Source organism: Balaenoptera borealis (genome assembly GCF_965194805.1).
Source record: "Balaenoptera borealis genome assembly, chromosome: 7".
Classification (NCBI taxonomy): domain Eukaryota; kingdom Metazoa; phylum Chordata; class Mammalia; order Artiodactyla; family Balaenopteridae; genus Balaenoptera; species Balaenoptera borealis.
Window position 1 is genome coordinate 24,018,506 of NC_138864.1, and position 25,477 is coordinate 24,043,982.

The 25,477-nt window shown below is 41.4% G+C and overlaps 3 protein-coding genes across 10 annotated transcripts in view; 1 reads left to right on the plus strand and 2 right to left on the minus strand.

Moving 5' to 3' along the window:
• ARMC10 (armadillo repeat containing 10) overlaps positions 1 to 3,050 on the minus strand; it is a 49,129-nt gene extending 46,079 nt beyond the window's left edge. Inside the window, exon 1 of one of the 5 annotated variants that reach the window (XM_082399409.1) lies at positions 2,597 to 3,047. In XM_082399409.1, coding sequence (XP_082255535.1) covers positions 2,597 to 2,735 — 139 coding nt within the window. In that variant the 5' untranslated portion in view covers positions 2,736 to 3,047. Of the gene's footprint in view, positions 1 to 2,596 lie in introns of all 5 variants that reach the window. The other 4 variants (XM_082399411.1, XM_082399408.1, XM_082399412.1 and 1 more) reach the window with 4 other exon arrangements.
• Positions 3,051 to 3,208: 158 nt separating this feature from the next.
• FBXL13 (F-box and leucine rich repeat protein 13) overlaps positions 3,209 to 25,477 on the plus strand; it is a 192,116-nt gene continuing 169,847 nt past the window's right edge. The window contains exons 1-3 of the mRNA XM_082399421.1: positions 3,209 to 3,297; positions 20,063 to 20,166; positions 22,735 to 22,825. Of these exons, the coding sequence (XP_082255547.1) occupies positions 3,223 to 3,297; positions 20,063 to 20,166; positions 22,735 to 22,825 (270 nt within the window). The 5' untranslated portion in view covers positions 3,209 to 3,222. The remainder of the gene's footprint in view (positions 3,298 to 20,062; positions 20,167 to 22,734; positions 22,826 to 25,477) is intronic.
• The window catches only part of LRRC17 (leucine rich repeat containing 17), a 170,871-nt gene continuing 153,376 nt past the window's right edge, over positions 7,983 to 25,477 (minus strand). For 2 of the 4 annotated variants that reach the window (XM_082399403.1, XM_082399401.1), the window contains one exon: positions 7,983 to 9,610. In XM_082399403.1, the coding sequence (XP_082255529.1) occupies positions 9,594 to 9,610 (17 nt within the window). In that variant the 3' untranslated portion in view covers positions 7,983 to 9,593. Of the gene's footprint in view, positions 9,611 to 23,331; positions 23,679 to 25,477 lie in introns of those variants that run through there. The other 2 variants (XM_082399400.1, XM_082399402.1) reach the window with 2 other exon arrangements.

A 25,477-nucleotide genomic window follows, 5' to 3' on the forward strand; every position in this document is an offset into this window, starting at 1 on the left:
TATGGAAAATATGGAGGTTCCTCAAAAAATTAAAAACAGAACTACCAGGAACTTCCCGGCTGTCTAGTGATTAAGACTTCGCCTTCCAATGCAGGGGGTGCAGGTTCAATCCCTGGTCAGGGAGCTAAGATCCCACAGGCCTTGTGGCCAAAAAACCAAAACATAAAACAGAAGCAATATTGTAACAAATTCAATAAAGACTTTAAAAATGGTCCACATCAAAAAAAACTTTAAAAAAAATTCTAAAAAAATAGAACTATCACATGATCTAGCAATTCCACTTCGTGATTCCATGAAATCACCACCTTGAAAGGATATTTGCACCGCCATGTTCACTGCAGCACTATTTACAATAGCCAAGACATGGAAACAACCTAAGTGTCAATCGACGGATGAATGTATAAATAAAACGTGATACACACACACACACACTCACACTCACACATACATACAATGGAATGTTATTCAGCCATAAAAAAGAAGGAAATCCTGCCATTTGTGACAACATGGATGGATCCTGAGGGCATGATGTCCAGAGAAATAAGTCAGACAATGAAAGACAAATACACAATGATCTCACTTTTATGTGGAATCTAAAAAACTCAACTCATAGAAACAGAGAGTGTCATGGTGGTTGCCAGGGGCTGGGGGCTGAAGGAAATGGGAAGATCTGGGTCAAAGGGTACAAGCTTCCAGTTATAAGGGCAATGAGTACTAGGAGTGTAAAGTACAGCTTGGTGACTACAGTTAACCATACTGTATTGTACACTTGAAAGTTGCTAAGAGAGTAGACCTTAAAAGTTCTCATCACAAGAAAATTTGTGGTGATGGATGTCAACTAAACTTACTATGGTGATCATTTTGCAATACATACAAATGTCAAACCATTATGTTGTACACCTACAACTAATACAGTGTTTATCTCAATTAAAAAAAAAAAAGATCACCCTCCAAAACGTAAGGGTGATGCTGACAAAATGGGTATTTCTCGAGTCTTCTTCAAAGAAAAAAGCGTAGCTTCAGGAAGGGGTTGTGAGCAACTTATTTTGCAAGCTGCCTGGCCAAGGTAATGGTGATTTTGGGGGGGCGGGTAGTAAGACTTTGTCAGTGTTCATCGTGTTGAGTAAGTATAAGTGAGAAGGTATCTGAGTTCGGGTCACCTGATTATTTATACAGAAATATCTCTGACACAAAGACAACAAAGTAGGCTTTGGAAGTAAGGGTAAGTCCAAATCTTTTTTAAAATGAATTTTTTCCCCCTTGTGCCAAAAGGGAAAGAAACCTCTCACCCACTCCCTTTTCTGAGAACATTTCCTTGAGCAAACTAGTAATTGTAAATCCTTTGTCTGTCCCTTTGATATAAATATACATCTTTTTAAAAGCTAAGTAAGCCTCTTGCCGGTTTACAACCCAAGAAAATCTTTCTTAGCGGCTTTGGTGTCATCTGAAGTGTAAACATCAAGGAAGATGGAGTCCCCATCTCCTTGTCTCTGTGTGAGTCAGAGCTCGGTTCTTGGCTCTGTGTTGTAACTACGCGGTTATCATAGATACTGAGAAGTCTTATTTTTCTTCTACATAACGGCTATTAGCTAACACAAATACCACCCCAACTACCTGTGAATTTAGAATGAACTATGTGTAGCAAATGGTTCTGTCAAGTTCTCTTAAGGACAAATTACTGTTTATCTTGAGGGCATGTACTTAATATGAAATAGGTTATAGGTTATATCTGGCTGGATACATAAAGGGGTGAGAATTCTTTCTGTCTTTGCAATCCCATTAGCAGATTGCCCGTGATGGGCGCAGCAATCTGGTTTAATGCTTATTCTCTAATAAAGCTATTTAGTTCTTTCCTACATTTGTAGAGAGGAATTTCTTGGTTGGCAGGAGATTTTATTTTTAATTATTTCTGTAACAGCTTCCATGACCTGAAATACCCCCTAGAACATTCAACAAGTTGTTAGAATCCTGAATGCAGCAATCAATTTTTGGACCGAAACCTAATCATGCACTTGTCCGCCAGGAGGGTGTCCTCCATGCAGACAACTGTTCTAATTTGATATACACAGCTATATCTGTATCTCCACGATCTCTCGCATACTTTGCATATATATATATATAGACCACGGCGACTTCAAAGCACCTCCCCTCAGAACTGCCCCTCTGGCGTCCCTTCTTCCAGGCTAACTGCACGCAGAATTTCATCTATCGCTCCAGAATCCCCCTGGTAACACAAAGGCCGGGAGCAAGCTTTAAGGTTGAGAGGCAATCAACACGCTTTTGAGAAACAGTCCTCCGCTGTGACGCCAGGCTCAGACAAGAAAGTCTGGGCAATTTTTCATCCCGGAATTCTGAACAAAGAAATGGAGGCAGGGAACCAGCTCTGAACCGTACACTCACCCAATCAAGTGGAAGATCCGTCTTTTGCACCTGGGCTTCCCGACTTTGCCCTTCTCATCAGCCTCCCTCCCTGGCTGGGCTCCTTATTTACTCCCAGCACTGGAAAGCCACGAGCACCTGTGGCGTCTTCAACCCCCACTCTGGGAAAGCCACAGCCCCAGTCCCCGCCCACCTGCCAGGCACCCCGTGGCCTCACCTGCGGACCGCGAGGGGCGCAGCCGTAGCCCGGGGCCGCCTCGCCGCCGGCCCCGCGTCAGCCTGTAGAAGCAGTAGCAGGCGCCGGCCGCTAGGACCAGGCCCGCCGCCACCCAGCCCACATCCCGGGCGCCGCCCATGCTGCCGCTGGGGCCACGCGCAGCGCTGGGCCTGGCGCAGGAGGGTCCGAAGCCAGAGGGTGCTGTCGCCGTCCGGGTTGTAGCCGACGGAGAAAGGAAATGGGCGACTGAGCTCCGCCTCTCGGAAACCGCCCTGTCGGCCCGGACGCGTCCCAGCGGCTTCCTCGAGTCTGGGCGGGGCGCGGGTGAAGGACAGCGAGACTCGGTGAAGAGCTGCAAGGACTAAACGCCCCAAGAGCACACACCAGGGGCCGCCCCCGCCGCCCGGAGGCGGGTTCCCGCCCCGGCCCGAGGTTCACCTCCCTCCCGGCAGTCCGCGGCCCCAGGGTGGGCGCTCGGGGCAACGCAGCGCCTAGCCCCTCCCCTCTACGCAGCGTGGTTGCCGGGGCAACGCCGAGACGCGCTAGCCCCTAGCCAGGCGCGGCTCCTGCTGCGCGGGGCGTGAAGAGCAGGCGGGAAGCGCGGAGTTTCAGTAGTGCCTCTGGTCATGGCCTCGCTGCGCCTTGCCAGCCCCAGGCTGAGGAACTACTTCAAGGAGAACTACATTCCTCAGGTCTGCGAGGTACTGGAGACAAGTGGCGCCGGAGTTAGAAGAGAAAGGAATTGGAAGAGATTTCCCAGAGGAGGGACTGGGGTTTGGTGGAGAGAGGGAGTGGAGGTTCAGAGGAGCGAAAAGGAAAGGATGAAGTCAGATTTGGGCAGGTCGGCGGTCTGGGCTGAACATACAGATCAGAGAGTTGAAGACGGAGGGGTGACAGTGGCTGAAAGGGGGGAATGGGTGACATCTCCCAGAGAGAAAGAACAAAGGGCCTCAGAACAGAAACCCCAAACTCCAACTTTTAAGTTTTGGACAAGAGGAGCCTGAAGACTAGAGGAGTGAGAATAAAGTGCTGTGGAGACAGAGAAGGAAAAGCAGGAGAGTGTGGCTTTATGAAGAGAGTGGGCAATAGTGTGACCTAAGATAAGGAACTGAAAAGGTGTAGTGGATTTGACCCAAGGTGAGTTTGGGTTTTCGGTAGAGCGATGAAGGCAGAAAATAGATTTAAGTTGGCTGAGGAGTGGAAGCTGAGACCTTTAGATGGTAGGTAGTTAGCCCTTTGTGAAGGGAAGGACCGCACAACCAGGACTTAAACACGGGAGGAAGGACTGCCCTTCCCCACCCGCCTTGTGACAGGAGGGAAGGAGGACAAGGGGTGGATAGGTTTTGTAGGTTTGGAGATAGGAAGCCAAGAAAGTTCTCTTCTGGTGACTTCCATTTTCTCTGCTAATATTACGTGAAATATTTGCCAAGAATGAGTATGTTTGCGTGGGGATGGAGGGTGCAGAAAAGGTTTTGAGTAAAGTTATGCGGAGAAGGAGAGAGAGTTAGAAGTCTAGGGAAGGAAAGAGAAGGAAAGCCAGGCGGTGTTGAGAGCCCAGCTTGGGGTAGTAACTCTCCTACGCAGGTGGGAGGGCAATTCGGTATAGCTCCTCCTTTTTGGATGGTAATTTAGAAATATGTATTAAAATGTTAAATATGAATACCCTTTGACCAAGCATTTCCACTTCTGAGGATCCACTTTAGAGACATATTTGCACATGTAACCAGAAGGATGTACAAGTATATTCATTATAACATTGTTGCATAGTGAAAATGGTTATTACCTAAGTGTAAGTAAGGGAACGGGATATTATGTAGAATAAAATATACCTGTACCTTTTGAGAAGAAGGGCTCTCCGTGACATATTAAATTTTAAAAAGAAAAGAAAAAAATGCAAATTGCTTAACAAAATGTCTACTACAATCTAGCTACCTATCTGATTTCATATATGTATGTATATGTGTATATATGTGTGTTTATATGTATATATATGTACATGCATATATATATCTATATTTAAGACAATAATACATGCATAGAACATATGGCAAACTTAACAGCAATGTTTTGGGGAATGGTTTTAGGAGCGAACTCTCATCTTTTACTCCATATACGTCTGTATTGTTTTAATTTTTTTATGATGAGTTTCATTCATGTTTTACCTCTGTACAATTATATTTGAAAATGTGTAGAAAGCATGGTACTCATCTTCTCAGTTATATGATTTTCTCAAGCAGCACTCAGTAAATCAGATGCAGGTACACAAAGAAGAGTTGACTTCATCCAGGATAGGAGTTTGCCAGACATATATAATGGAAGGGCAATGGTGAGGGAGCTAAGCTTTTGAGAGTGCCTGAAGTGATGGGCCAAGGACTCTAAGGGCTGGGTGGGAAATGAGAACAAGACATAATACTGATATGTGGGTAGAAAGGAGAAGTTTGTAAGAGGTGAATGAAGAGGGGTAGAGGGAGTAATTGAGTGAGGGAGCTAGAAAATAGGAGATGGGGGTCAGAAAGTGGAATGTTTGTATAGTTCTCTCTCAGTATCTTCATCTTTTTGTTTTATTAGAACTTTTTCTTGGTCAGATATATTAACACATGACTTCATAGTGTAAAATTCCAAACTTATAAAAAGGAAATGGACTTAGTTTCCAAGGGGAGAACCTGAAAAATCTGTGGATCATCAATTTTCCCTCTTTGAAACCATTTTTGTACTATCATATCAATGCAAGTAGGCCTGGAGGGGTGAAACTATCCTGGGGAGAAAGAGCCTCCTCAAAGGACCTAATACAGTTGTCCCTCAGTATCCTCAGGGTTGGTTCCAGGACCCGCCATGGATATTAAAATCTGTGCATGCTCAAGGACCTTATATAAAATGGCTTAGTATTTGCATACATCCCACTGTATAAATCACCTCAATAAATCATCTCTAGATCACTTATAGTACCTAATCCAATGTAAATGCTATGTAAATAGTTGCCTGCACATAGTGAACTCAAGTTTTGCTTTTTGAAACAATGGAATTTTTTCCCAAACATTTTGGATCCACATTTGGTTGAATCCATGAATGAAGAACCTGCAGATACAGAGGGCTATTTAAGATTCAGGATAAAGCCATTCTGAGTGATGACTCAGTCCAAGTTGGCCATGGAGCAGGTAGCACAACTGGACTCAAGTTGAGGGTTAGGGAACATCAGGGAAGTAGTAACCTCTCCTTGCCTTGCTCTCCACTTGCCATAACAACTACATGGCTGCAAGAGGCATCCCTGGTGCCTCCTCTGGATGAGAGCACCTCTTCCTCAGCAGCCTACCATACTGTTTTGCCCCTAGAGAAAAGAGGCCCTTAGAAGGGCTCCCCATTGCCTAAGACGATATTCTTCTGAGGAGTCCTTCACTCACCTCTGCTACCACGTTACCAGCAGGCGCAAGAGAGCCTCACACACCCACCTTAACCTGGTTACCTGCTTCCCCTAAGAGACTCTCAGGCTGAATCCCATTGTGTCTCATATCCCTGTACATCTATTCGCCTAACCCGATTTTCCATGCCTAGCACTCTTCTAAAACCCATCTTCTGCAAGTTTTGGAATACATCATCTTTCATCACAGATTTCTATGTATATTTAACCTCTTCTGAACTCCACCTACCTGTCCTGAATAAAACCTGGCTGTCTACTTAGGATATTTCCCTGCCAACTTTTGAATAGAGGCTGATTTATTTTTTTTCAATCCTGCTTGATTCCCTGGGCTTACTGAATCTGTTGATTGATATTTTTCATCTGTTTTAGAAAATTCTTGGTCATTTTCAAATTCTGCTTCTACCTAATTCTCTCTTGTCCCTCTGGGACTCCGATCATAAATATGGTAGCTTTTTTTTAACTTAGTCCTGCATGCCTATGCCTCTTTTGCTCTATTCTGTTTTTTCCCAATTCTCTTTTCTGTGCTTAAGTTTGGATATTTTTCATTGATTGTCTTCACGTTTACAGATTCTGTTTTATGCTGAGTCTCGTCTACTGTTAAATACATCAAATGAATCAAATGAGTTCTTAACTTCAGATGGTATATTGTTCAGTTCTAGAATGTCCATTTGATTTTTTTATACATTCCAGTTAAAATTCTTCATCTTTTCATCCATTTTTGTCTATCATTTCCTGTTTTCTTTAACATGTTAGTTATTATTAATTTAAAACCATTGTCTGTTAAAATGAATAACTTTGAATTAAATTATTAGAATTTAGTTATTAGAATAGAATAACTGTTCTTTACTCAACTTACTGGTGTGATTTCTGTCTCCTGACTGGACGCTGACTGATACAGAAGGCTTAACTGGAACGCTACACAGGGAACTTTCTGGGGAGTTGGAAAATGACTGAGGTGTAGGTGTATCCATTGTCAGAATTATACAGCTAGGATTTGTGTTGCATTCATGTAAACTTTACCTAAAAATATTATAATTGAGAACAGGTGGAAAAATGGGTGAATATATAGATAATACAAAGATCACAGAATGGTGATAATTGTTGAAACTGGGTGATGGGCACATAGGGGTTCATTATACTATTGTTTACTTTATATATGTTTGAAGTTTTCCATAATAAAAAGTTAAAATAAATGATAGCCATGGCTGGGTGTTTTTTCTCATAATGTATGTAGCTAGGGATGGATGGAATGACAGGCTTGATATGGCTGTGTAGTCATTTTCTGTTAGCTTGCTGTGTCAATTATTCATTTCTGTGTAACACAACTGCAAAACTTCATGGCCTAAAACAACATGACTCATTTAGTTTGCTCAAAAATCTGAAATTCTTGCAAGGTTTTTTAGGGAGAGCTTGTCTCTGCTCCATGTGGTACCATCTGGGGCGGATCAGCAGAGGGTTAAAGATCCACTTTTAAGATGGTTCACTCACATGCCTGGCAGGTTGGTGTCAGATGTTGGCTGGGAGTTCAGTTAGATCTGTGAACTAACTAGCTTGGTTCCTCCATATGGGCCTCTCCATGGGCTGCTTGGACTTCCTCACAGTATGGTGGCTGAGTTCTAAGAGCAGGTGTCCCCAGAGAGAACTAGGTAGAAGTTATATCACCATTTATGACCTAGGCTTGGAAGTCAACATAACATTATTTTCACCTAGATTCAGGAGGAGGGAACATATACCCCACTTCTTGATAGGAAGTGTATCAAAGTCACATTGCAAAAAGAGCTCATGGGATGGGAGATATTGTTATGGCCATTTAAGGAAATACAATCAGCTATATACCTGGCTTGTTCATACAAGGGGAATCTGGGATCAAGTTGGATCTCAAAGTATTATCTGAACAAATAAGATGTGGATTACAACACTATCACCCAGTAAGTGGGTCTCAACCCTTCTATAAATATCCCTTCTTCTTTCTTTTCTGTTCCCCAGGAGCAGATGTATACTGGACATTAACAAGTTGCCTACACAGCATCTACTTCCCTCTTCCTAATATTTCTTACACTCTTATTCCATAACCTACCTCTTCCCCATATAGCCCATATGCTTCAGGGAAACTGACTATCCCTATCTCTGGGGTTGGACCCTGATTGGCTTATGACAACCAGTACATTCAAGTTCCTGGCCACAATGTTTGTGACTATGGCGGGTGGTAGTGAGGATCGTGGGAGAGGGCAAGATGTGACCTAAACCAGTTCAGATCAGGTTGCTTGGTTGGAATGCTGGGACAGAGACATAGCATCTCTGGATGTTTGTGGGGAAGCATGTAGCCCTGGGAACCATTGCCAATTCTCCTGTGTCCACAAGGAAAGATGGTTTTAGGGTGAGTGGATTCTGAAGAAGGTAGAGTCGGGAAATGGAAAGAAATCAGGCCTCTAGTGACATCAGTAAGTCACTGGGTTAAATTCATCCAAAGCATGATCTACCTTTAGAATTTCTAGTGTAGGAGCCAATAAACTCCATGTTTAGTTGAGGTTTATTACTTGAACCCTAAAGTGTGTGAAGCAATACAAGGGGATTATCTATTATTACGAGATTGCCTAGGTTTGATTCTTGGCTTTGCCAATTACTAATTGTGTGACTTTGAGCAAGTTTCTAAGTCTCTCTGCCTCAGTTTTCTGTGTAGTGAGATTCCAGATGGATGAGAGACAGGCCTTTAGTTTCTAGAGTGGGAGAAAGCGATTGTGAATGGGAAGAACAGGAAAAGAAAATCACAAAATGTGTCCTGAGGCAAATCAAGTTCTGGAAAGAATACATGGGAAAGGTGAGGATCTGGAAATGGAGTCCTTTGTACTATTCACTCTCACATATCCCTTGGAAAGCCTTTGTGGGCTTCTAGAGGTTTGCACACCAGTTTAAAGTCTGCTGGATTTTATGTTCAATTCAAGTTAGGTTAACTTTTTTTTTTTTTTTTAAACAACAGATTAGGCTCTGGACACCAGCCAGCCTTTTTTTCTTGGAGGGGATGGCAAGAGTGGTCAGCTAAGAAGGGTACATTTGACCATTTCATCAGCAAGCATTTGCCGTGCATCTACCATGTGCTAGTAGAAAACAGCTTCAACCCCTTGCAGCTATGACTCTGAAGCTGTCTCTAGCTCAAACTTTCTCCTGAGTGCTCTGTGCATTTATCCCTTTGGGTGTCCTACAGACACATTAAAGAAGTGAAAAGAAATAGGCGAAGTTAATTTTAACAATAGATTTTCTACAAACCAGTCTATCCAGGCTATAATCATTTCAACATGGACTCAATATAAAATCATATTAAGTCTTCAAAATTGTGTATTTTACACTTGCAGCACATCTCAATTTGGACTAGCCACATTTGAAGTGCTCAATAGCCACATGAAATTAGTAGCTGCCATATTAGTGCAGGTCTAAAATGCATTAACATATTTAATAAGCCAGAGAAAATTACCTTTGACCCAGATATGATCATTGTGTCTTTGAGAAGGTTGTTGTTTTCACAGGCACCAAGCTTCTGGAACTTCAGGAAGAGTCTGAGTGGCACAGGGAGGGTGGAGCAGCTGTCTAGTCAGGTCGGTCACCTGCAATCAGTGTCACACAGGGGACAGTTGTTCTCACATGCACCAAAATAAATTGATACCTATTTTCAAATCTTCAGGAATCACAGTGATTAGTTTCATATTGTAAAAAATGAACAAAGTGATATGAACATGCTATAGACTGAATGTTTATGTCTCCCCAAAATTCATATGTTAAAACCCAATCGCCAATGTGATGGTATTAGGAGGTGGGGCCTTTGGGAGGTGATTAGGTCATGAGGGTGGAGCCATCATGGATGGGGTTAGAATACTTATAATGAAGACTCCAGAGAGCTCCATAGCTCCTTTCATCACGTAAGGACACTGTCAGAAGATGGCCATCTGTGAACCAGGAAGTGGTGCTCACCAGACACAGAATCTTCCTGCACTTTGATCTTGGACTTCCCAGTCTCTAGAACTGTGAGAAATAAGTTTCTGTTGTTTATTAGTCCCCCAGTCTATGGTGTTCTGTTACAGGAGTCCAAATGGTCTAAGACAGAGAGTAAGTCGTGGACTAACTGTTGCCATGGCTTGTCTCAAACCACAAAACCCTTTAAACCCTTAGCTGAGAAAGACTCCAGAGGAGACTTCGGGGGACATGAGTAGAGATTCAACAAGTGGCCCTGCTATCGTTCTGAATTTTACCATCCCTTTGAGATTCTCTCTTTGGTTACTGTTATATCTTGCATCCTTATCTAAATGAAGGCTGTCCCAAAAAATGACATATCGAATGTATAGAAAATCATAGATGGCTAGTATCTTGGTTGGCTTGGGCTGCTATAATAAAATACCATAGACTGGGTGGCTTAAATAACAAAAATTTATTTTCTCAGTTCTGGAGGCTGCAAGTCTAAGATCAGGGTGCCAGCATGGCTGAGTTCTGTTGATGGCTCCCTTCCTAGCTTGCAGATGGCTGCCTTCTCACTGTGTCCTCACTTGTCAGAGAAAGAAAGAGAGCAAGCTGTCTGGTGTCTCTTTATATGAGGGTGCTAATCCCATCGTGAGGATCCTACCCTCATGACCTCATCTAAACCTAATTATCTCCCAAAGGCCCCATCTCCAAATGCCATCACATTGGGGAACAGAGTTTCAATATATGAATTTTTTAAAAAAATAAATTTATTTATTTATTTTTGGCTGCATTGGGTCTTCGTTGCTGCGTGCGGGCTTTCTCTAGTTGCGGCGAGCGGGGGCTACTCTTTGTTGCAGGGCGTGGGCTTCTCATTGCGGTGGCTTCTCTTGTTGTGGAGCATGGGCTCTAGGCGTGCGGGCTTCAGTAGTTGCGGCTCATGGGCTAAGTAGTTGTGGCTTGTGGGCTCTAGAGCACAGGCTAAGTAGTAGTGGCGCACGGGCTCAGTTGCTCCGTGGCATGTGGGATCTTCCCGGACCAGGGCTTGAACCCGTGTCCCCTGCATTGGCAGGTGGATTCTTAACCACTGTGCCACCAGGGAAGCCCCTCAATATATGAATTTTGCGGGGACACGGTTCAGTCTATAGCAGCTAGTGAATGTAAGAAAACTAATTTAACTGCACTGAAAAAAACGAAATGTAGATGAAAATGAGTTATTTTCATCAAATCAACAAAAATAAAAATGTTTTAATTCTCAGTGTTGGCAAGGTGAATGGGACACTCCTGTTGGCTATCAATGAAAGTATAAACTGATAATATCTTTTTAGAAAAGCAATTTTGAGAAATGTATGAAGATCTTCAAAATACACATTTTGATTCTATATTCTAAGGAAATGTACATTTCATCATTAGTATTGACAATATGTATATCATATAATTTTTAATAATGGGAAAAAGTTAGAAACAACCTAAATGTCCAACCATTTATAAATTTTAAACATTTATGGTATAATTTTATGCAATAGGTTATCAACCAACCTCAATACATGATATTTTGAAGAATTTTTGGTGGCATGGAAAAATGTTCGCAATGTAATAACTAGCCAGGAATAAAAAAAAGAGATATAAAACTATATATAGGGACTTCCCTGGAGGCAGAGTGGTTGAGAATCCTCCTGCCAAAGCAGGGGACACGGGTTCGAGCCCTGGTTCAGGAAGATCCTACATGCCGCGGAGCAACTAAGCCCGTGCGCCACAACTACTGAGCCTGCGCTCTAGAGCCCGCGAGCCACAACTACTGAGCCCGCATGCTGCAACTACTGAAGCTGGCGTGCCTAGAGCCCATGCTCCGCAACAAAGAGAAGCCACTGCAATGAGAAGCCCATGCACTGCGATGAAGAGTAACCCCTGCTCACCACAACTAGAGAAGGCCCGCACGCAGCAGCCAAAAATAAAATAAATAAATTTATTAAAAAAAAACTATATATAGTATGATCCTAATTTTAATTTTGTAAAAATATATGTATTGAGGAAAGACTGAAATTAAAATTTTTATTAGAGGCTATTTCTGGTTGTCAGTATGATGGTTGCTTTTTATTTTCTTTGTATTTTTTTTCAACTTTCCAAATTACATAGAACATATACTATTTTTATGATCAGAAAAAGTTCATATATTTAAACAAAATAATGAAAACAGGCTTATGTGTAGGGAAAAGTGCCTCCTTTTTTGCTTTCCCATACTATTATCAAGTGAACTTTATTGATGGAGAATTAGAAAAAAAACATACAAAGAAAGCATAGGAAGCATAAAAACACTCATTGCTGGCAAGTGCTGGTTTCTCATTCTAGGAAACCAGCTGGCTGGTCAGTTTGCAGGCCTGTGTCTGGTCTCCCTGGGACGAGAGCCCTTTTCCTCTGGCTGTTGTGCCAGCTGAGGTCTCCTGGACACCCTCTTTCCTAGATGGGTCAGCCTCTTTTCCAGCTTACAATGGCACTTTCATAAAATCTTCTCACTCTGCTTTCAGGTAGGCCTGTGTGTGACTAATTGCATACTGATAGATTTCCAAAGTTTTTTTTCTTTTTTAGCAGAATCCCAGGGTTCTAAGGACTCCTATGGGGGATGCTCTAGAGGTTAAGAAAGGATCTAGATTATATTTGGGGATTCTCCTGAGTTTGGGGTTTTTTTTAAGATTTTTTTTTTTCTGATTTGAAAAACAAAATTTGAAACCACTGTGATCAATCACAGGAAATAATCTCTTCTTTCATGGTTCATGTCCTCCATGTTGCAGCAAGTGAGTAGATCTCAGACCCTCAGCACCTAGCACAGTGTCATGCAACCTAGGTGTATTATTTATACAACAGATATAAACATAGAGACATCTTTTTAGACCTTGGAGTCAAGTATTGTTTTAAACTTTAATTTTAGATTTGAAAAAAAAAAGTGAACTAAATGATCAAAGACTTGGGAATCTGGTCAATAAAATATTTACTTTCTATATATTATTCTAAGATTTGGCAAAAGTATATTTCAGAAATTCAAAGTTTTTAAAAAAACTATCTACATGTAGACACTGAGAGCCTGTGCCTCGATACAATTGTGGGGAAACTGAATATTGCCTTCTAATTCTTCACTCTCACTATATTCATCGCTTCTCTCTCTGAGAACTCTGAAATACTCATCCCACCACTGTTGGAATCTCCTTCCTTGGAGATATTCCTTCCAAAAGACATTTGTATTTTAAAAGCTATCATTAAGCTAGGAGTCCATACAATGAAGCCCTACTGGTAGAATATCAAACAGTAGGTTATCAGAGGTATTTAGAAATCTGTTTCTCCCTCAATTTTCTACATTCTAGGCAGAAGTCAGCACACTGTCTACAAACAAGGCCTGCCCCATAGGGACCAAAGATGGGCAAGATATTAAGGGTATAATGTCTACAAAACTCTTAAGCCCCTACATATAAAGATTGCATCTGCGAGTGAGAAAGTGTTAGCTCAGGTTTCGGTTTAACAACTAGGAAAGATTAAAGGAGTTTGCAAAACTAGATCTGCCCAGCAGAGGGCATATTTAAGTTACAAACCATGATCTTTATGCAAAGTTTTCTATTTTTAGAAATTAATAAATACATGTTTTTAAAAATTCTTATGCAGTTTTTATGCTTTGTGTTTCTTTCATGATTAAGTTTCCAATCTGTATTTTAAAAAACCGTATTTATTTCTAAATCACATAGACTCTACTATCAGAAGTTTTTTTGGAGACTAATAGCTGCAAATACTTGCCAGAGATGCAAGAATCAGGAATTACTAAATATATGAGCAAGAGACCACAAGCTTATGTAGATGAGAAGGAACCGGTCACACTAACTCATTTTGCTGGACCCTGGGACTAGAAGATTGTGGCTTCCCCTGAGGGCAGTTATGTTTGCTGTGTTCCCTTAGCCCCGCCAGCCAGTTCATAGATGCAGTTCCAGAGGCAAACCCATGGTACACTTAAACAACCCAAAGGCGTATGACTTATTATTTCTCCAGTAACAATTCACCTACTCATCTAGGGATTACATGGCTGGTGACCACCTCCCTGTTGGGCCAGGCACAATCCCACAGGTATTAGGATCCTGCTTTTATTGTCTTGCTCTCACGTCATAGAGACCTTGTCTCCTCTCCTGTCCAGTCTGCCTTAAAACCCCTCAAGTTCTGGCCTTGGGGGCATCTTCCTGTCCCTGGGGTCCCTCCTTAATGGCTAAATCCAGTTGATCCCTTTCGATAATCTTCAATATGTTTTTAGTTATAGAGCTTCTAAAATAAAAATTTGGCACCCTCTATTTAAATGTTGACAAGACACAGAACCCCCTTTATTTACAAATTTTTAACTTACTAACTTCCATAGAAACAAATTAAGACACTCCTAGAACTACAGCATGCCAACACCGTCTCCACTACAGATGGTAATGGTGAGCATTTCTGAGATGTCACTTTGGACTTGTTTTGGGGGTTGGAGGGTAGGGAGGTTGAAGGGACTTTGGACAATGTTTAGAAACTTAAGCCTCTTCCTAAGTAAAGGGGTTTCTGTAACTATGTGGTGCTGACATTGCAATTTGAAAAGCAATCTCATCTGGAAAAAAAACAAGGTGTAAACTATATGTTGATTACTGTCTACTTGAAAGAAGAATGTGTTTTGGGGTTTGCATATGAATAAAATATTTTGGAATAGATAACGTGAAAAAAAACCTCTCAAGCTCTGGAGGAAGATACACATGCACACAATTTTGTTTGAGTGCATGGTATGGGCCAGGGGGGAGGCCTGGGTTTGTAGTTTAAAAACATGCTGGCTCTGTGAATCACTTGGCCCTTCTTTGCCTCATCTGTGAAATCCAGAAGCAAGAATATACCCTCTAAAAGTCAAGGTCAACCCTAGAGGGATCTTGGAAACACACTGAGCTGCGACTCTCTGTTGTATGGCCATCTGTGACCTCGGCCATGTGATTGATCTTGCAGGGGTTTGATCATAAATGACCTATTGTGTCTAGAGGAGGATCCAGTCCTGGGTCCCGGTATGGAATTCTGACATCGTCACAGAGTGACTCTGTCTGCTTCTCTTTTACATTTATCCTCCATTCCAGCCAAACTGGTCTGTGCCCCTGAGGCTTTGTTCTTGCCAAGAGGAAGACCCTTGCCTTCTCCTTACCAGTTGAAAGTTTCTCCAACTGCTGAGGACCCCACAAGCATTTGGTAATCACTTTTATCTCTGCCCTCATGAAGCAATTATCTTCTATATTGCTATATAGGCCCTTAGCATTTTTCCTATGTTTATCTGAGTATCTAAAAAGATAAAGAAGACTTGCTCTCTCAAGTGTCTTATATCTACCCATAGTTCTAATATACAGTTCCTACCTTGCTATTTATATTTAAACTATTGTTCTATCAACTTCTCTCTCCTAACCATTTCCCACCAAATGCATTGGTCTTAATCTCTTTCAATAGACTTGGTATAAAGTAAGTCTCTCTTTCTCTGTCATTACACTGGCCTTTGAATGGTACAAGGGAATATTTTAAAATTTCTTTTCTCTTTGTCCAAGTCTTTTCCTGTAATGGAAGTGATAATTAGCAGTGGGATGGTTTAAAAAATGATGATGGCTTGTTATCATTATTATCTATTGAGCACTTACTTTGTGCTAGAAAACAATTCAAAGTACTTTACATATATTAATTCATTTAATTATCATGATAGCCCTATGACATATATACCTTTATTATCCCATGTATGGTTAAGGAAACAGAAGAACAAGAGAAGTAGCTTGTCAGAGGTTACATACTAGAAAATTACAGATCCAGGAGTTAAACCCAGAGGACTCCATTCACTGCATTATCTTGCTTCTTTTAAGATGGGTAGTACTGAAAAGGAGTAGAAACAACCGTCTTTGATAAACCCTTCTTTGTCCTCAGTACCCAGACATTTTTCAGAATATTTGAGAAATATTCTGGACTGAGATTAGGGAGGCAGAGCCAAAGAAAGTGGAGGATTGCACAATTGTTTTGTGAATTTACAAGCCTGAGAAAGCCAAGTAAGTCACGGTCTTTTTTTTGTCCTTGACCACGTAAGTTTTTACTAAGAAGGCTAGCAATAATAAAGCCCTGCTAATTGTTTTTGAGAGTCAAACATTCATTTTGCGGGCATGTTTGCATATTTTGTCTCTCCTTATAAAGACCAAGCTAATCGTTTTATAGCAGAAAAAAAAATCTATTGATTCACTAACTATGCTTTCATATTTGCATGGAGCTATGCACTGTTCACACATTAATATGTAAAACCTCAGGATATTTTATTTTGCCCAGTGGGAAACTATCAACAGTGAGATTTCTTATGCAAAAAGTGAACATTTGAACTATGCTAGTTCCATATGACTTTATTAGCATTCCATAGACTTATCCTTTCAACTTGATTAGGTTTCTGCAGGATAACTTTTCAGGAAAAGTAGTTTTCTGATCTGTGGAGCTTGGAAATATAAAGAAATAAGCAACTTGTCATATTCATTTATCAGATCCCAATTTTCTCAATAATTTACTTTAAAGCTGAATTCCAGTAAGGCTTCAGTGTGATAGGAATCAACTGGGAAGCCAATCAAAATGCAGGTTCCTAGACCTCATCCTCTGAGACCAATTCACTCCCCAGATTATTTTGCTGCCAGACTAACTGGGTACCAGACTAGGATGAAGGGGAGGACGTGGAGTAGGGAGTAGAGAAACTCAGTACTCTAGTGATCGAGGCACAGAAGTGCTAGAAGGCAGATGGGCTTTTTTTTTCTTTTTTTTTTTTTAAGTATTTGTTTTTATTTATTTATTTATGGCTGTGTTGGGTCTTCATTTCTGTGCGAGGGCTTTCTCTAGTTGCGGCGAGTGGGGGCCACTCTTCATCGCGGTGCGCGGGCCTCTCACTATTGCGGCCTCTCTTGTTGCGGAGCACAGGCTCCAGATGCGCAGGCTCAGTAATTGTGGCTCACGGGCCCAGCCGCTCTGCGGCACGTGGGATCTTCCCAGACCAGGGCTCGAACTTGTGTCCCCTGCATTGGCAGGCAGATTCTCAACCACTGCGCCACCAGGGAAGCCCGGCAGATGGGCTTTTCATCAGGGCTATTTAGGGAGCTGTCTGAAGTCTAGCCTCCAGGTAATAGACAACTTCAGCCCTTAGGTAATATAGACTATTCAAATCCAGCTTGCCAACTTTGGTGAGAACACTGATCTGCTGTACCACTATATTCTTTAGGTTTGGGGGAGAAGGAAATTAGTCTGCAGATGGCTGAGTGCTCACTGTAAGCAGCTGGGGTGGGGCTACATCGGAGGCAGAGCTGGGAAGGGAGAGACATCGAGGTCTTACCCTTTGGCCATAGCCCTAGGGGCTAGGTTCCCAGCCCGCAGGCTGCACACTAAGGGGGGGACATGGAGCTACTGCAAACGGGAAAATGTGTTGTGCAGGTTCAGGAAGGAGAATTATCCTCTTATGTGGAGGAACACTATGAGAACTGCTGAGAGTCTAAAACCCAGGATCCCCAGGCCTGGATCTGTTGACACTTGGCTCATGGAGAGAGGTGGGAAGAACTCTGCATGACTCAGAGGTGGAATTATTTTGTTCATGAGAGAGAGGAGTAGGAAAAAAGCCAGCAAGAGGAGGCCCTACGTGGAGGAAGGGCTAAAGAGAGTGCCTCACCCGCTATACACACATACACATCCCCACACCTGTACCAGGAGACCCACCAGTGAACCAAAGAGGCAAAGAGAAATGTCTAAGCACTCCAGGTGGTTTCTGTGGGATGTGTGCTGTAAATCTTTTTCTCTGTCTCAAATGGAGAGGTATTCAATATACGTCTCACCAATACATTTTTAAAATTTATTTTATTTTATTTACTTATTTTTGGCTGCATTGGGTCTTCATTGCTGCGTGTGGGCTTTCTCTAGTTGTGGTGAGCGGGGGCTACTCTTCATTGCGATGCACGGGCTTCTCATTGCGGTGGCTTCTCTTGTTGCAGAGCATGGGCTCTGGGTGCGTGGGTAGCTGTGGCATGCGGCCTCAGTAGTTGTTGCACACCAGCTCAGTAGTTTTGGCGCATGGGCTTAATTGCTCCATGGCATGTGGGATCTTCCTGGACCAGGGATCGAACCCGTGTCCCCTGCATTGGCAGGCGGATTCTTTTTTTTTTTTTTTTTTTTTAAATTATTTATTTATTTATTTATGGCTGTGTTGGGTCTTCGTTTCTGTGCGAGGGTTTTCTCCAGTTGCGGCGAGCAGGGGCCACTCTTCATCGCGGTGCACAGGCCTCTCATTATCGCGGCCTCTCCTGTTGCGGAGCACAGGCTCCAGACGCGCAGGCTCAGTAGTTGTGGCTCACGGGCCCAGTTGCTCCGCGGCATGTGGGATCTTCCCAGACCAGGGCTCGAACCCGTGTCTTCTGCATTGGCAGGCAGACTCTCAACCACTGCGCCACCAGGGAAGCCCGGCAGGCGGATTCTTAACCACTGTGCCACCAGGGAAGCCCCTCACCAATACTTTTATGAGAAGTTTCTGCTTTTGGGAGGAACTCAGAAGAAAATAAGACGGCAACAGCTTTCTGAGGTTCCATATATGTGCCTTAAACATTACCTTAGATCTAATTCAATAAGTCATTTGTTTATCAGGTATGTGAACTGTGCCACACTTTTTCAAATATGTACCCTGTAGATGCTGTGAATGATAAAATTCAGAAGCATTTTTAAAAGACTTATTGAATTCACAGTAGATTATGATTTTGATGTTGAATTTTCTCAATCACTTTCATGGTTGGGTCTGAGGAATTTTTAACTTTAAAAAGGAGTTCCTCATAGTCAAGACATGGAAACAGCCTAAATGTCCACCGGCAGATAAATGGATAAAGAAGATGTAGAATATATATATATATATATATATATATATATATATATATATATATATATGGAGGGTCCTTCCCCTCCACCCATTAAAATCACTGATTCAATTTCCATTATATATATATAATGGAAAACAACTCAGCCATAAAAAAAGAATGAAATAATGCCATTTGCAGCAACATGATGGACCTAGAGATTATCATACTAAGTGAAGTAAGCCAGAAAGAGAAAGACAAATACCATATGATATCACTTATATGTGGAATCTAAAATATGACACAAATGAACTTATTTACAAAACAGAAACAGACTCACAGACACAGAAAACAAACTTATGGTTACCAAAGGGAAAAGGAGGAGTGGGAAAAGATAAATTAGGAGTTTGGGATTAGCAGATACAAACTATTATATATAGAAAAGATAAACAGGGCTGCCCTAGTGGCGCAGTGGTTGAGAATCCGCCTGCCAATGCAGGGGACACGGGTTCGAGCCCTGGTCTGGGAAGATCCCACGTGCCGCAGAGCAAATGGGCCCGTGAGCCACAACTACTGAGCCTGCGCGTCTGGAGCCTGTGCTCTGCAACAAGAGAGGCCGCGAATAGTGAGAGGCCCGCGCACCGCGATGAAGAGTGGCCCCCGCTCGCCGCAACTAGAGAAAGCCCTCGCACAGAAACGAAGACCCAACACAGCCAAAAATAAATAAATAAATTTATTTAAAAAAAAAAAAGATAAACAACAAGGTCCTAATGTATAGCACAGGGAATTATATTCAATATCCTATAATAAACCATAATGAAAAAGAATATATCTGTATCTGTATCTATATCTGAATCACTTTTCTGTACACCAGAAACTAACACAACGTTGTAAATCAACTATACTTCAATAAAGGAGTTTCTCATATTTAAAAATGGTAGAAACCATTGATCTAAGGTAATCACAACTATTTCTTCAATTGGACTGTAAAGTACTACTCACATAATGCAAAACACTGTGCAACAACTCGCCATTTACAATGGAATTTTTTTTAAGAGTAAAGGTAAACTGCATGTTGCTCTGGTTATTTGGTAACATTGAATAAATACAGAGGGGTATCTATAAAGCACATTTAGTTTAAAAACTGTCACATTATTTGACTTTGTCTGACAGAAAGTCTCTTGCTTAGTAAGAACATGGAAAGCCAGAAACACTGATTCCATTTCATTTTCCCAGGCTCTGTTATGTGGTCTACTTGTTACATGTCCTGAGGATCCCCTGAGGTATTTAGAGGAAATGATCACTGCTGTAATGGAAAATGGTCTTGAAAGTCTTCTCTGGTAAGTACTGTTTTGATTTACGGTAGGAAGGTATTTTATTTTGAAGGTAAAACACTCATTGTATACTATCAAAAAAGGTCTTGCTAATGAATGTTTCCAATCTTAAGGTTGTCAAAGAATCCCTCCATAGGCTATATATATATATATATATATATATAATCATCGTGATTGTTTATTGAGCTAGGACATTTAGTTACCCCAAGTAGTTTTCAGTCTGTTATTTTTTTTTTTTTAAATAAATTTATTTATTTATTTATTTTTGGCTGCATTGGGTCTTCGTTGCTGCATGCGGGCTTTCTCTAGTTGCGGAGAGCCGGGGGTATTCTTCCTTGTGGTGCGCGGGCTTCTCATTGCAGTGGCTTCTCTTGTTGCGGAGCACGGGCTCTAGGCGTGCGGGCTTCAGTAGTTGTGGCTTGCGGGCTCTAGGGCGCAGGCTCAGTAGTTGTGGCGCATGGGCTTAGCTGTTCCGCGGCATGTGGGATCTTCCTGGACCAGGGATCTAACCCGTGACCCCTGCATTAGCAGGCGGATTCTTAACCACTGTGCCACCAGGGAAGTCCCCCTCCATAGGCTTTTTTTTTTTTTTTTTTAACATCTTTATTGGAGTATAATTGCTTTACAATGGTGTGTTAGTTTCTGCTTTATAACAAAGTGAATCAGCTATACATATACATATATCCCCATATCTCCTCCCTCTTGCATCTCCCTCCCACCCTCCCTATCCCACTCCTCTAGGTGGTCATAAAGCACAGAGCTGATCTCCCTGTGCTATGCGGCTGTTTCCAACTAGCTATCTATTTTACATTTGGTAGTATATATAAGTCCATGCCACTCTCTCACTTTGTGCCAGCTTACCCTTCCCCCTCCCCGCGTCCTCAAGTCCATTCTCTACGTCTGTGCCTTTATTCCTGTCCTACCCCTAGGTTCTTCAGAACCATTTTTTTTTTAACATCTTTATTGGCGTATAATTGCTTTACAATGGTGTGTTAGTTTCTGCTTTATAACAAAGTGAATCAGTTATACATATACATATGTTCCCACATCTCTTCCCTCTTGCATCTCCCTCCCTCCCACCCTCCCAATCCCACCCCTCTAGGTGGTCATAAAGCACAGAGCTGATCTCCCTGTGCTATGCGGTTGCTTCCCACTGGCTACCTATTTCACGTTTGGTAGTGTATATATGTCCATGCCACTCTCTCACTTTGTCACAGCTTACCCTTCCCCCTCCCCATAGCCTCAAGTCCATTCTCTAGTAGGTCTGTATCTTTATTCCCGTCTTGCCACTAGGTTCTTCATGACCTTTTTTTCCCCTTAGATTCCATATATATGTGTTAGCATACTGTATTTGTTTTTCTCTTTCTGACTTACTTCACTCTGTATGACAGACTCTAACTCCATCCACCTCACTACAAATAACTCCATTTTGTTTCTTTTTATGGCTGAGTTATTACTCATTGTATATATGTGCCATTATATATATATGTCCATTGTATATATGTGCCACATCTTCTTTATCCATTCATCCGATGATGGACACTTAGGTTGCTTCCATGTCCTGGCTATTGTAAATAGAGCTGCAGTGAACATTTTGGTACATGACTCTTTTTGAATTATGGTTTTCTCAGGGTATATGCCCAGTAGTGGGATTGCTGGGTCATATGGTAGTTCTATTTTTAGTTTTTTAAGGAACCTCCATACTGTTCTCCATAGTGACTGTATCAATATACATTCCCACCAACAGTGCAAGAGTGTTCCCTTTCCTCCACACCCTCTCCAGCATTTATTGTTTCTAGATTTTTTGATGATGGCCATTCTGACTGGTGTGAGATGATATCTCATTGTAGTTTTGATTTTCATTTCTCTAATGATTAATGATGTTGAGCATTCTTTCATGTGTTTGTTGGCAATCTGTATATCTTCTTTGGAGAAATGTCTATTTAGGTCTTCTGCCCATTTTTGGATTGGGTTGTTTGTTTTTTGTTATTGAGCTGCATGAGCTGCTTGTCAATTTTGGAGATTAATCCTTTGTCAGTTGCTTCATTTGCAAATATTTTCTCCCATTCTGAGGGTTGTCTTTTGGTCTTGTTTATGGTTTCCTTTGCTGTGCAAAAGCTTTTAAGTTTCATTAGGTCCCATTTGTTTATTTTTGTTTTTATTTCCATTTCTCTAGGAGCTGGGTCAAAAAGGATCTTGCTGTGATTTATGTCAGAGTGTTCTGCCTATCCATAGGCTTTTAAGTCCCCCAAACTTCAGTAGGAACAATTTCTCCACTGGTTCTTAAGTTAGAAACATAGCACACTCTCATCAACAACGTGTGCTCATAGGGCAGTTTATTTCAAGTTGAGGATGAGGACAAGGAGGTTATGCCTTCTTGGGGAGCACAGCAGAATCTTGAGGGGGAGTAGTTTGAAAAAGCCCTCCAGGTGATTCTGACATGCCTCTCCCAAGGGGAAGTGTTTTTCCTTCCCTTCCCTTCCCCTCCACCCATTAAAATCACTGATTTAATTATGGAACTAATTACTATGAAATGAAATTAATTTTTGACTGCATTTTATGATTTTATTAAAGGGATATGTGCATTGATCCATCAATGAAACCCAAAATTCAGAGACTGTCGGAAACTTACATGGAACAACTTTTTGGACTGGATGATCAGCTGGTAAGTATTATTAACCAAACATTCTACATATACATCTTAAGTTTGGATGGAAGCTCTCAAAAAGATTTTAGATTTCATGAGAGGTGTGAGGTCACACTGTTTTTGAAATTGGGGGCACTCAGAAACGTGAAGGAACATCACATACACATATACAAACACCCCACCCCACTCCCCTACACACATATGCACAAAGCCACACTCATAGTAACCTCCCCAAATTTCCAAGAAGCATTTGGACAGGCAGTTATTCTTCCTCTTTCTGACAAAATCTTTCTACTAAATTTCCCCCTTTCTCCTTCTCCTCCTCTCTTGTATCTTTATAATGACAAAAATAGCATCATGGAAAGCTTTAAAGGAGGATATTTTCTTTCCGTTCTAATCTACTTCCTCTGTATTCCACGCCCCCTCCATTCTCTCTGCCATCCGCCTGGGAATTATGCTCACAAAGATATGGCCGAAACATTAATGAGACCTAACTTAAAAACCAGACCAAGTTAATGAAAGGAACAACCAGCTCCAACAGCTGGTTTTAATTCTGTAAAGAGGGCAAGGAAATAATTCAGAATATGGAGACTTCAGAACAAAGACTGTGCACCTGAGAGAAGCTAAAATAGCAAAAGGCACGTGGGGAGAGAAAGAGCAACACGAATTAGATGTGTGTGGGACCATGCGTGATACCTCTAGATCCCAGGCTGGTGTCTCAGTGAGCACAGGCAGGGCTAGTTGCTGGTGACGTCAGGCACTGAAAAGTAGAATCAAAGCCATGGTCACGGTGGGTGCTGAGAGCCAGGAACAATCTGAAGCATCATTTAGAAGGATGGGTGGAGAGTAACACCAGATCCTAATCAGTGATCTACAACAGAGAGACAGAAATAGAGGGATGGGATATTTCTGCCAAGCCTGGGATGATTCAGAGGCACCAATACACTGGGAAGAACCCATGTTTGATCATAGTTGATCTGCATCATGGTGTGTGGGTGTCTTAATGACTTTATCAACCACAGAATTTTGATCCACTATGGAGTGCAGATATCTGCAAACTGTGTTCTTGGAGGTGTTTGGGGGCAACCTCAGGAGCTGGGGAGAGAAGACCCAGGGGATGGGATTCTTGGTCCTCCCCTCCTCACCCCTTATCCTCTAGAATAGTACTGCACTGAGTATAAAGTCACATGAAAAACGCTTGAAAACCATTGCTATAAGATCCTAAAATTATGAAAAACCACTGATCTAGAGGGGTAAATATTGTCAATATTTTGAAAATGACCTTATAAAACACAATCAGATCGTGTCCAATGTCTAGCTAGAAGCCTACAGAGAATCTTTAAAAGTTTGCACAGAATTCTAAGAGACACTGTAGCTACTTCAAATCTAAAGTTTTATTTGAAAAGGAATTCATAGAGATATTTCATGACATTAAAAGCACAAAATATTGGAAGCTGATTCAGCTTTAGAAAGGAGTATGACAATTCACCAAGGCATAGAAAGGCTGTCCACTTCATAAGGAGAAAACAGAAACTAGATATGACTTTGCAAACTGTACATCTCTAGGTGCCTAGGATTGCTTTAGAGGGCTCAACCTAGGCTGGACAGATAATTCATTTCTCTTTCACCCTCAGAGAAAAATGAAGGTTTTTTTTTTTTCCCACAAAGACATAAAACACTTTAACGCTCAATGTTTCTAATATTTTAAATTACAGTATACTAAATAAACATTAGCTTTGCCCCCCCCCCCATTTTTCTTTCGTATACAGTTATAACTGCCAGTCAGAGAGTTTTTAATGTTTTGATAAAATATTTTACAGACCACAAACAATTGTAATTTCCCCCATGGATTATTAAGATTGCTTTGCATGGTTTCAGCGTGCAGTCATTTTTATGGCCTCACGCTATGAAGTCCTCCACAGCAAGGACATGCCTATTTATAAATATGTATTTGTTTCTATTTGTGCAAACAGAGAAGATTGAATACAAGAAACTGTGAGTAAGCCAAACAGTTACAAAAAAAACAAAAAGAGAGAAACTGCTCTCATGACAGTAGACAGAAAGACAGTTTAACTGTGTGTTCCAAGATTAAAGAATCAACCATTGTAAGGAGGAAACTAAATTCACAGACTTGATTCTCATTTCTTAGGAAATGAAATCTCCAGATAGGCCTACTAATTACAAGAAGAAAAGGCATCTGTAACATTAAAAACATCTTTTTATTACAGAAGAATTTAAATATGACTCAAAAGTAGAGAGAATATATAATGATCCCCCCTCATTCAGCTTAAACAATAATCACCATTTTGCCAATCTTGTTATTCTCCCCTCCCCCTTTTTGCTGGAGTATTAGAAAGTAAATCCCAGGAATTGTATTACTTTACCGTAAATACTTCAGTGTGCATCTTTAAACAACAAATGGTGTTTTTAGAGAACATAGCACAGTGCAATTGTCTATGAAATGTAATGAAATGAGCAATAATTCCTGAATATCATGTAGTGATGATTACATTCAGATATATATAAACTCCATATTCAGTCCATATTTGGGTTTTCCAAATTGCCTCGAAAATGCCTTTTCACATATGGCTCTGTTAAGTTGAAATCCATACAGGGTCCGCATATTACACTTGGTTGTTATGTATCTAATGTCTCTTGTCATCTGCAATA